General features: G+C 34.0%; 1 protein-coding gene across 2 annotated transcripts in view; it reads right to left on the reverse strand.

Annotated features, from left to right (window-relative positions):
- Positions 1-13,329, reverse strand: part of RO60 (Ro60, Y RNA binding protein) — a 21,740-nt gene continuing 8,411 nt past the window's right edge. For both annotated transcript variants that reach the window (XM_034409592.3, XM_087890083.1), the window contains 5 exons: positions 8,415-8,552; positions 7,896-8,012; positions 6,514-6,627; positions 4,063-4,209; positions 1-3,403 (listed from right to left, as the gene is read on the reverse strand). In XM_034409592.3, coding sequence (XP_034265483.1) covers positions 3,251-3,403; positions 4,063-4,209; positions 6,514-6,627; positions 7,896-8,012; positions 8,415-8,552 — 669 coding nt within the window. In that variant the 3' untranslated portion in view covers positions 1-3,250. The remainder of the gene's footprint in view (positions 3,404-4,062; positions 4,210-6,513; positions 6,628-7,895; positions 8,013-8,414; positions 8,553-13,329) is intronic.

Below are 13,329 nucleotides of genomic sequence, written 5' to 3' on the forward strand. Positions count from 1 at the left end.
ATAATACGAACCATGATCTTTATTTTTTTTACAGTTAAATAGGAAATGCAGTAAGAATCCTCCCCAAAAATAGACAAAACTAGTTTAGAGTACATATTATTAGCCAAGGTAAAACGCCTTGTGTGGCACTGTAGAAACCCTTTCAGATATTTAAATATTCTTTAATAAAGATAATTTACACAAAGGTCAATACAGCTACAAGTTCTTTAAAATCCATGATTTTAATAGACCAGCTGTTGATCAACTGCTATTTCTGTAAAAGACAGAAGAATAACTACAGATCAGCATTCCCAAAGCAACTTCCTCCTCTCTAATTATACCAAGAATTGTCCATTAGTCTGACAGTATTATTCTAGGGCTTTTTAAAAATTGTAGCTACCTAAAGCAGGCATGCTGCTTTTATCAAATTACATCCAAATGCTGCATGAAAGGACATGTATAAAATAAATCTCCCTGCTATCTACTTCAGTATCTGCTCCAAAATGTCCCAGTTCTCCAGTGTAAATTTGCTGCAGACAGGAAAGCTGAAGTAGTTGGGGGAAGTTTAATCAACAAGTCTTCCAAGCAAACAAATATTATAAGCCTATATCATCACTTTTTATTCAGTATCAGATTCTATAACCTGCAATGCAAAATTTAGCCCAGCATACATTTCGGCACTTTTCATTGAGCATCAGGAGCTTTCCATAACTTCACCTGATGTGCTGTGTTTCTATCACCTTCCATCCAATTTGGGGAAAACTGAGTCAAAGCAATTTCTCTAGACATTTTTTATCTAAAAAAATGGTATACATTATGTCTGGAATTATGAAAAAATGTGAACAGCTATCATAAGTACACAGTGAAAATCTTTAGGTAAGGAGTAGATAATTGTCACAATCTTGATTACCAACTGTTTACAAGATTATCAACGTGAATTCATGAAGAGGTTATTGTTACGGAATGTATGATACTACAAATGTACACTATGCGTACATTAGCCAAAGGTGGAGAAATGGTTCTTTCCAAATGTTACTAAATTATAAATTTGGCTAACGATGAGGGAAGCCGGGAAGTGCACTTTAACAGAATAGAGAGGAGGAAAGATTACCCCTTCAACACTAACATTTTTCTCAATTTTCTAAGTCAATGAATGGTGTTTTTTCAAAGGCAAATGATATGTTCATAGGTCACAATACTCCATTAAGCCTGGCTTTGTGATATATTTGTCTGCAAGCATCATATGCTCAATGAAAATGCAAATGTAGCTATTAAGTCTTCTGTGACTTAGCTAGTCGAATTTGGTTAGTTTTCCTCTTCATCGGTTTGCCAATCCTGCATTACAGTAAACACTGCCATAATTTTTTTTCCTGATTTTCCTGCTATTGCATGTCATATAGAATTTCAGCAAAGGAGAATGGCCCAAACCAAGAAGAGTGATTTTGTACCAAGCTGGAAATTGATGCATTAAGTAAAGAAGCCTTAAATATAGGAAACTGTTTCCATGCTATTGTTCATATGACCCAGAAAGGTTTCCTGATTTATAGGGGGTTTTGTTTAGGGGACTGTAATATGGGAAGAAAAGGAACAGCAATATCAGTTGTGAAACAGTCTTCTATATAAGCTGCCTCTTTCTTGCTCAGCCCATCAATTTACTAACTTATTACTCTTCTGTTCAATTAAAAGAGAATGTATTGTTTACATGAACTTATTTTCTAGGACAAAGATGGAGAATTTGGAGTTCAGCAACATCTGGAATGGCACAATTCCCAACAGGCCCAACTGGAATGCCAAGTTCAGATCAGCAACATGTTATCTCCTTACCACCTCCTTAACCTTGATTTGCCTACCAGCAGTGATGGTCCTTGCATTAGGACACAAAGGAGTCAACAAAGGGTGAATGTCATTAAATTACATGTTTTAGGAACATATAATCCCTATGCAAACCAACCTGATGGTAAGGCAGGAATAATGGTATTTTAGGCTCTGCTTGTAAGGCCCGTTCATTGAGCACAAAATTTGAGCAAGAAAGCTCTATGTTTGACCAATTTTTCATGTGCAGAGTCTATATAAATTAAAACAGCATATAATCAGCTTTCTTGCTCTCACAGCAACTCTACATTTAAGTAGATATGCTGATACAAAAAGACTACTTTGCAAATGTTAACATGTACAGAAAGACAGATCAGCTATCATGTTAAGGTGGGGCTAGAAATGTGTGTCCATTTCTGATTTATTGTATAACTATTGTACAAGTAACACATGAATATGGTTAGCTTTATTAATAATCCCGATCCTTGCATCTTTTTGCCTTTTTCTCCTCTTACTTCAAGAGATATGATAAATCACATTTTCTATAAAGAACATCAGAAAATATTCTTTATTTTCTGATATTCTAATTCTATTAAAAAAACAACTTGCTTGATAAACCTTCTACTATCCATTGTCAGGAAATAAAACACAGTCCAGTGAGTTCAGTGTTTCTCAAACTTGGCAATATGCTGGTTGGGGAATTCTTATTGAAGTCTTAAAGTTGTCATCTTAAAGTTGTCAATTTGAGAAACATTGAATTAGACCATAATGTGCACAAAATTGATGGTTTTTGCAAAATCTTTTTTAAAAACAAGAATTTAGAAGGCTAAAGTACAATAATCAAATCAATATCCCTGGGAATAATTTGTTGTTTCCAAATTTCCCAACATTGCTTAATACAAAATCTTTGCTAAAAACAAGGAGAGCATCAAGTTGCCAGTGGTAAATGTTCCATAAAGTAATAGGAAGTAATGAGCAATGATAGAAGTAATATAATCTATAGTGCACATGTAGCTCATTTTTCCCAGATAGTAGAATAGGTTATTCCAATCAAACAGGTTGTTAACCTGAAACAGTGTAAAAAGATGAAGCCCTGTCTCATCCTTTGATTCCCTGTGATTAACACAATAAATTCATTCTAGGAAAATAAAATCTTCAGTAACGGAACACATTGTCATAGTTAAACTAATAAAAAAAAAATTAAAAGCATTCACTGTATTCCATGTTTAGCTCTAAAAACCAATTAGGAAACCTAGAATTATGCACAACAGATGTAAACAGTATGTTCAGAAAGTAGAGTTTTCCACTGGCTGTTTTCACATCTCTTTTAAAATGTTAATACTCCAACAGGAGTATGAAATTTAGCCTTGAATTGAGAGTCTTGTTAATGCAATTGATAGCTCCCCCAGTCAATTCTTCAGGAAGTTAATAGCTTTAGAAAAAGTGAGTGCTCACAGGTTTAGATCAAATCCAAAATGAAGTTTTGAATGACAATGGGTGTTCCTGTATCAAAACCACAAATATCCAGCATCCCTCTGTCATCTGGGTCTGCAACAGTAAAGCCACTGGATGTCATTCCACAAACGATTAACTTGGATGGAATACCCATTCTCTATAAACAGATAAAGAGAGAGAGAAATACTTTTTTTCAGATTATACTTGCAAAACAACTAATTATTTATAAAAGCCAAGTCTTACAGACTTTATTACTGAAGTGCACAATCCATATTCTTGTTCTCTTCCTGGAAAGTCTTATTTTTCTCAGTATTTTGCCAAGATTTTTGAACCCAAACTATCACAACTACAACTAGGGAGACCTGAATGAGGCAAATGGGGGAAACAGACTGGCTTTTTCTTAAAAATATACTTTATGTCTTATCTGCTCATTGTTGCTGCTTTGTCCTTAAATAGCTTTTTCTGCATCTGATAACAAGCACTGTTCCATTTGTGGATCACTTATGTGAGCCCAGTATACTTCTAGATCGGATCACTGTAGTGCAGATAGCTAGAAAGTCACAAGCAGTGCTGATACAATACTAATATAAACAGGACTAAACTAGCATGCACTGAACACAATATTAAAGAAATAACTTTATAGATTTATATTTCATTCTACTTTAGGATTATATTTATATTATTTGCCCAAAACCATTTCAGAAAATGGTTCTCTGTTACAACATAGATCATCAGAAAGCTGGCAGCTACCTTAAGAAGGCAAAACTTTATAAAGAAACATTTTGTCTTATTTTGCATTATTTAAAGAATACTTACCTCTCTATACTGTCTCAATGCTGTGGCAGGGTGAACATCTCCAGCAAAAGTCTCACTATCCATGAAGATAATAAAAACATCAACCTCTACACCTGTCTTTTGGGCCCAGAGCAATGGAGAAGAACAATTGGTGGCGCCCCTTGGAATCTATAAGAAAAAAAAATTATTAAGATCCAAACAAGCCAGCAAAAATTATATAGCTTTTAACTTAGCAATGTTTCTGCCTGGGAACTAGCAAAGGGAATGTGAATTGATGTTTACATTTAAGATTACAAACTGTGTTGTTATATATATGTTACCAGCAATGTGTGAAAAACTGATCTTTTATAGATTGCTTAGAAAATCTATAGAAAGTGTGATGTCTTTAGGCAAAGTATGAAATGCCTGTTATTTTAATATGCTATACACTTTTCCTAGGCATTGGATATAATATCTCAGCATTATGCAAAATGACAAGCATTATTTAGGCAAAGTATGCAAAGAAAGTCATGAAAAGGGTTAGATTTAGGCTTAACCCTAATCTTTTATTGAAAAGATTTTATGAAAATGAAAGAAGAAAAATAAAATAAAAAATAAAGTACAGGATTATAAATAAAATACAGAAAAGACCAGTGTTGACCTGCTTGTTGCAACAAGGAAAGCTAGAATGGCATTTAAACGGGAATATTTTATACTTTGCTGGTTTGCCTTTTGGCATTGCATAGAATGCCTAGAAAATGTGTAAAATATTAGGTGCTTCATACTTTGACGTCCCATTTTTGTCATTCTATAGATTTCCTAGACATTCTATAAAATGCCTAGTTTCACACATTGATTGTAACACATATATTATACCAGACAATCTGTGACCTATTGGGTCATTGTTTCAGAGATATTTCCTTATCTAGATAAATAGAATGACCATGGATGGGCAAAAATTCTATGGGAGTGTGAACAATTTCTGTCTTTCTGTTGACTTTCCCATTGAATGTTGTTGTTGGAAGCTGGCAGTGAACATTGGGAACCTACCTACCTACCTATCTTATTTCTTCCTAACTCCCTCCCTCTTGTCTCTCCCTTTTCCTTCCTTTCTTCCTTTCTGATAAGGCTAGTAGGTCCCTACTTTTGAATGGAGAAGGGAGTAAGAGAGTGGCCAGAAACTGTCAAGAAATGTTGAAAGTGATGATCAAATAGTCTCAACAGCATGGTGGCGGCAGCACTGAAGCAGCTACAACTTTCCCAAATTTCATTCCCTCGAAGTAAGAAGTCACAGCATTTTGTAACTTAACCCATTTGAGGTACCTTGGTTGAAAAAGTTTTGCCCTATGTTGCATCACTTCGCTCAACTAAAGGTTATAGACACGAGAGTTTTGGTAGTATTTCAATATAGTGTATGATGCTTTCCCTGGGAAGTGATCAAATGCCAGCTAATTTTTTTTTCTCCCCATTGGACTAATGTCTCCTGTGATTTGCAATAGCAGACAAGACCTGCCCATTGAGCCTGTCCTCTCGAGATGCCAAACTGACAGGCAAATAAAGGTAGATAACAAAGCAGTGTGATAGGCAACCGATGCAAGCTACAGAAATGCTGTTCACAGAGAAAATCCTCTGTCTTGAGGATTAATTTAGTGACAACCTTTTTCATCTCCCACACATGCACAGACAAATCCACAGTCCCCATAGCATGTAAACAGATATACATATATGATTCTATGTCTAGGATGGGCAAAGTTTATAGAAGGCTGCATGACATGAAATGGAGAAGACTAGCTTGCCCAGCAATATTTCCACGTCCATTCAGATTCCGTATTTTCTTTTTTAAAAAAAGTTATTACCAAGAGATCTTTCACAAATTCAGTGCTGATTTCCATCCTCTCCTGCATGTATCCTTGATACCTTAATCTTACCATTAAAGTTCTTCAATGATTTTGCCCTACTCTTTTGTGTTATATTTCCTTCTATAAACCCAAACACTAACTTGATAATGGATTTGATCACAAAACCAATCTGATCACTTCGCAGGGAAAGTATAATTCAGCCAGCTCATTAATTTTTTTACTCAAACCCTGTAACTCATTATTTAATATAATAGTGCCTTCAAATTATATACTAACATACTTCAAGTAAAATCAAAGCATATCCATACACTCTTTACATCTCTTATTAGATATCCCTTTTTCATTTTTTTTTCTAATGAAGTTTAGGTACTGGATTACTCAGACCAATGTTCTTTCCTTTTTATTATGGTATTAATATTATCATGTGCTACATGCAAGTAATAAAAGAGTCACTTGAAAATAAAATGCTTTCATGAAAAAGAATACTTGTTTAATGGACTTCAAAGTCTTAGTAAAATACTTATTTTCATGATAAATACATTATATGATAAATACATAAATACATGATAAATAAATACATTAAGTTACCTATTCTCATATAAAACTACAGGATGACTTTAAGAATATTAGGTACCTCAGACATTTTCTGTAATACTTGTGGTAAAGTCATATCCTCAGTCACAGGACAAGGAACTATATCATGGGAAAAAGCAACAATGTGGGAATCTTTTTCAGTGCGTGCCACAACCTGGTAAAAACCAAATGACCAAAGGTAAAGATAGAATGTTATTTTCCTGTTTCTTGAACAAAAAGCATTTCTGTAGCTCAAGCTTTCTGTAGTTTTCAAATGTGAAATAGCTGTTTCCATAAGTCTTTTCTATTCTAATTCATCCCTCTTCTAACTCTTCACCATATCCTAGTCCTTTCTCCAAGACTTTCTTAAGGTTTTTTTTTTTCCCCTTTGGATGCAAGTGCTGAAAATCAGATTACCAAATCTTGCACAATGGTTTCTTCTTGACTTGTAGAACAGACACTGATGGGATGCATAATCTTGGCCAAACACTTACTTTAGTACGGGAGGCATTAATCACTATAAAAATGCTTTGTTGCCTGCTCTAACTTGAGCAACAGGAAAAGTATGTATTGTAGACAAGTGGCATGACAAGACTGGGTAGTAAGACATGGAATGAATAAAAGGATATCAACATGTGGCAAACTACTGTCCAACAAATACCATATTTTTGGGACTATAAAATGCACCTAGATTTACAACAGGAAAACAAAAAAAAAATAGTTTGTGACCTCCAGGTGTCGCATTTTCACCCTCCCTGGCCCCCAGATGCACTCTGCAGTGCTCCGCACATTCCGTTTTCACCAAGAACGGGCCTGTTTACGCCAAAAACACACCCATTTTTGGCCTGCAGAGTGCTTCTGGAGGGCGGGGAGGGCGAAAATGCGACACACAGAGAGTTCGAGAGCCCAAAAATGGGCCCATTTTTAGCAAAAATGGGATATGTGGAGCACTGCAGAGTGCTTCTGGGGGCTGGGGAGGGTGAAAATGCAACACGTGGAGGGTTCAGGAGCCCAAAAACAGGCCTGTATTCGGTCTATAAGACAAACTGAAATTTTCACCCACTTTTGGGGGAGGAGTGTGTCTTATACTCCGAAAAATATGGGTAAGTCACTCAAATTCTAAACCCACAGAGACATTTGGGAGTTATCAGAGGAAATATATCCTTGTATACTTTTGGAAAATATTGACCATGTTATCCAAAAATAAAAAAGATAAATAAAGCAGAAGCTTGATTTATATCTAAAAAAACAAATAGAATAGGAATTAATAACTATGTAGATTTTACATGGATAGGTTTGTTACAGTTTTGTTTTAAAATCATATTATCATGAGGCAAATATCCTGGATTTTACCAAATTACAATCTATTCAGTCTTGGAAACAATGCCATCACATCCCAAAGTTTGAGATCAAAACATATCATAAAAATGAGACAATTCTTACCATGCACATTGTTGCAGCAATGGTACTAGCATTCAGCACACTACCAAAAACCTTTTGCAACATAGAATCACTAACATCAACTGCAACTAAGATACGCTTTCCCATTGGTTCTAATGCCTAAGAAAAGGCAAAGAGGGGAAAGAAGTCAGAACAAATGTTTTTAAAGATTTTTTTAATTGCATGACTTTTCATAGCTGTGAGTGCTTTCAGAAGCAACAGTATTAATCAAAGAAATACTAGTTGATGACAAAAATAATATAATACAGATATATGAGAATAAATTATGCACAGCATAATTTGTAGAGAAACTCTCCATGCGTCTTAAGGAAGGAAAAAAGGAAGACTACAGCCTAGATTGGTATGGACTGCTCATAAGAATACTAAAAAACAAAAATTCTAGGAACATTTACCATTCTGCTTTTAGTCTTTATTGCCAAAATCAGAACTTCCCTAAAGAGATATTGCTTAAATGCTTCAGACTTATACTGAAAGTAATTAAATAAATATTCATAACATTACCTTGAAGGACTTGTAAAATGAAGTATTGAGAGCTTCCAAGATGTCCTTCTCTGGTTGCCAGCGCAGTTTTCCCCGATAACCACGCTCTCCTTTATAGTTTTCTAATGCAACCAAAATATGGAATGGGTGTATTTGAGCCTAAAGAGTTTTGGAAAACAGACTCAAAATGTTAATTTCTCCTTCCGGTTATAATTTCTGTTAATTAAGTATGCTATAAAATCAATGATTATGGAATAGAAAACTATATTTATTTAAGTATTCTGAATATAGAGTGCAATACAACTTTTTAACATGTGTTCAGAGTATTATTGCTAGAAATAATTGCTACAGTATCCCTTAGATTTTTTCGCCCTTCATCTAAATGAGATTTAAAAAAAAATTTTTTCAGTTATTAATTCAATGGCTTATTTTGCTGGTTTAGAGAAATTCAAATTTATATGGTGACCTCACAAATTTGGTTTGTAATCAATTTTTTATTCTCTTTGCCTTCTGTAAATCTATTACACAAGAAGAGAAATCCTTTCATATGACGTTCACAGCCAATGTGCCCGACAAAAGAATATTTTTGTACAGAATTTTTTTGTAATTTTCACTTTTTCAGCAAAACAATGATTCCCCTATTTTAACTGTAGAGAAAACATTCAAAAGGTTACTGACTTGAAAGAGTACCTTTATAAAACAGATGAACAGAAAGAAAGATTATGAACATATTTAAAAATCTTGTACATGTCCTTGACTTACAACCATTCATTTAGTGACCATTTGAAGTTACAACAGTACTGAAAAAAGCGATTGATGACCATTTTTCACACTTACGACTATGGGAGCATCCCTGTGCTCACATGATCAAAATTCAGATGCTTGGCAACTGGCATGTATTTTTGATGGTTACAGTGTCCCAGGATCATGTGATCACTTTTTGTGACTGTGTGTCTTTTTTGAGTCAATGTGGAAGCTAGATTCACTTCACAACCATGTTACTAACTTAAAACTGCAGTGATTCACTTAAAAATAGTGGCAAGAAAGGTTGTAAAATGGGGTAAAGCTCATTTAACAACTATCTTGCTTAGAAATGGAAATTTTGGGCTCAATTGTGGTCGTATGTTGAGGACCTCATCAACTAGAGTTGCCAACTTGAATAAATCAATGTAGGACAGGTAATTTTTAATAAATGAGAGAGTCAAGATCAAAACTATTAATTAATAAGTACTGATTACTTAATCCACTTAGTTTGGCGAAGCGGTTTAAGATTCCAGGAAACTGCAAGTTCTAGTCCTGCCTTATGTAGAAAGCCAACGGGCTGATTTTGGGCCAGTCGCTCTCAGCCCAAGGAAGACAAACCACTCCTGAAGATCTTGATAAAAGAACTGCAGGGATATGTCTAGGCATTAGCATTGGTCAGGAATGATTTGGAGGAACACATACATAGACACCCAACCCCCTTTAATTACCTGGAAAATAATTCACCCCGTCTGTAAAAGAGTAATAGCTTTATTTGTTAGGCACAGAAAATTAGGCAAAAAAGACACTGAATGAAATGAAAATTGATACAACATTATACTATAACTCAATTAAACTGAAAGGTTCATGGCATATTACATTATCTTCTATCATATAAAATTGGAAAATAATAGTTATTTGTTTTAAAGCAACTTCCTAGAATTCTGTGAAAAAGATTTTAGTGTTTTTTTTCCAAGTGATTAAATCCAAGTGCAATCCTAGTAGCAGTCTATTCCAAAAAAAGAAAAAAAAAACCCCGGAAACAAATAAATTTAAAAACAGCTCCTAACCCAGACCTGACAATCTTAATCAAGATGTGGCTATTCCAGTAAGTGGTAAAAGCAAATCTCTAACCCATTAAATTTGGTCAAGAGCACAGATAAAAAAGTCACCAGCAGATCTTTCCAATAAGTAGATTTAGAAGTAATCCTCCACTTACAACAATTCATTTAGTAACTATTCAAAGTTACAATGGCACTGAAAAAAGTGACTTATGACCATTTTTCACATTTACAACCGTTCCAGCATCCCTGTGGTCACGTGATCAAAATTTGAACACTTGACAACTGATTCATGTTTATGACGGTTGCAGTGTCCCAGGGTCATGTGATCAATTTTTGCAACCTTTTGACAAGCAAAATCAATGGGGAAGCTGGATTCACTTAACAACCATGTTACTAACTTAACAACTGCGTTGATTTACTTAACAACAGTGGCAAGAAAGATCGTAAAATGGGGCAAAATTCATTTAAAAAATGTTATACTTAGCAACAGAAATGTTGTGCTCAATTATGGTTGTACATTAAGACTACCTTGTATACAGGGCATGATTTATAAACTCTATCAATTGGTATTTTTATCTTTATTTAATTCCTAACCACTCTTAACAACTGTCAATGGAAAGAGTAAAAGCAAAAAAAAAAAAAAAAGGAATGGTCATAATAATACCAACAACATTCTTGACAAAAATCAAAAAGCATAATGAAACCCTGTGTTATCTAGCTAATAATACATGTATAACACAACAGATTCTGTAAACATTTATTAAATACAAGCAACAGAGTTCAATAGCTTTTTCTATAAAAAGCTTTTTTTTAAATGTAGAAACTTCTACCCACATGTCGGTAATACACAAATACAAAGTAAGAAATAAGAAAACTGTTGACGGATATCTGGACTCGACTTGTTTTATATAACCATATTCTAGACCAGGCTTTCTCACATGGCGTACCATAGAATCACAGGTTTTCACAAGAGATTGTGATTGAAAATGAAAAATATAACTTTTTTTCAGCTTTGTGTACTATGTAGTACTAGCAGTCATAGTAGATGAAATTTTTACACAATGGATGGCAGCTTTTTAAATATTGCATTTAATTTTATATCAATTTTCCTAATATAAATAGCATTAAGTACAATCAATTTACAATACTTTTTTTCCCCAAAAAAAATCTAACAAAACTACCTTTAGAAAAATTACCGGTAAATCCTATTTTGTCTTAAGCCGGTTATTCAAAAATTTGTTTGTCTTGTAAGTTTTTAAAATTTATCAAAGAGGAAAAAAGATTAATTTCAATGGAAGTTAAGTTAAACACAATCAGATTTTCTTCCAAAAAGAAGGAGGGCTAAAAAGTCATTTTTAGTTTCAAATAGGGAAAAGAACTACTCTTGGACATACCATTCTTCATTATCATCTTGTACACTAGAAATTTGGATAAAATTATAAAAATGTAGAATATTTTAAAAGGAAAAACTGAAGTTTCTCTTCCCGCATTACTGACTTGCATTAGAGTTAGTACCCTTCTGATGGAGGGGAAGCCAGTGGTGGAATCCATTTTTTTTACTACTGGTTTTGTGGGCATAGCTTGGAGGATGTGGTGTCGCTTGGTGGGCGTGGCTTGGTGGGCGTGGCAGGGGAAAATACTGCAAAATCTCCAATCCCTCTCCACTCCAGGGGAAGGATACTGCAAAATCCCCATTCTTTCCCCACTCCTGGGGGAAGGATATTGCAAAATCTCCATTCCCACCCCACTCTGGGGCCAGACAGAGGTGGCATTTGCCAGTTTTCCGAACTACTCAAAATTTCCGCTACTGGCTCTCCAGAACCTGCTGAATAGCACCCCTGGGGGAAACCAACAAAAAGAATGCACTAATGAGTTTGCCAAATACATCCTTAGAAAAAAAGATCAAAAAAACTTTGACGATTATTGTTGGATTATTATATCTACAGATCTATATTCACAGATCATGTTAATATATCTGTAAACACAGTTCTTTTTATGGAAGGAGTTCCCTCAGACCTGACAATTATTACAAGGCTTCCCTCCATGCACATCAGCTGACTGATTGCAACGAGAAACATTTCAAACCAAGAAGACTGTCTACTGATCAATAATTCCAATTTTCCTGAATCCTGATCCTTATAAGGATCAGGAATCTGGAAAATTAGAATTATTGATTAGTAGACAGTCAACATTTCAGTTTTTTGATTAAGAGCAGTCTAAAACTGATTAAAACATTTATTGTTTTAAAATTGAGATGAAGCCAGTTATTCTTATTGGATATTATAAAAAGAAATGTAAGCAAAAGGGCTCAATATATTATACTTCATATTACAACAGCAGCAAGAATTTTATTTGCCCAGAATTGGAATCAAGAAAACATGCCACCAAATGCAATGGTAATAAAAAAAATCCTCAATAGTGCAGAAATGGATAAATTAACCAGGGAGCTTAAAGACAGAGAGGAATCAGAGTATTACAAGAGTTGGAATATGTGGTATCAATGGCTTGAAACGAGATGTAAAATTGATGCATAAAGATGATATAGAAACATTAAATTGGAAATTATATATAAATATGATAAAACTTGTTAAAGGATAAAAGGAATATGTAAATACATATAGATATACTGTAATATATGAAAAATAGATTAAATCGATGTTAATGAAGAACAAAAATATAATATCGTAAAAGATACTATATATTTAAAGATGTACATAATGTATAAAATAATAAGCCATAGATTGGAATTATGAAATTTGAATTGTTACCGATAGTTGAAAGCTGTAAAAATGGAAATATGCTTTTAAAACTAAAAAAGGTTGAATAAAGACTATTTAAAAAATTATTGTTTTTCTACACAAGACAAGTATTTTCCTAACGCTATTTAAAATAGTCCTTATCCCTAAAGATATGGTACAAATAGTGAATCTTTCTCTCCTTTGACTATTCCCTTTGTAAGTCTAACCCCTAGCCCATTACTAAATATTTGAGATATCCTGTAGTAGTGTTATTTCTTAGGAATTTATATAATGATTTATTACAATGAAGCTTAATTTTCAATGCTGGTTTCTATTAAAAGATCAACTAATAGAATATTGCTAGAATACAATGCAGATAAGAAATCAGCATTA

The sequence above is a fragment of the Pantherophis guttatus genome, chromosome 3, assembly GCF_059756535.1.
Source record: "Pantherophis guttatus breed Tessera chromosome 3, ASM5975653v1, whole genome shotgun sequence".
Lineage (NCBI taxonomy): Eukaryota > Metazoa > Chordata > Lepidosauria > Squamata > Colubridae > Pantherophis > Pantherophis guttatus.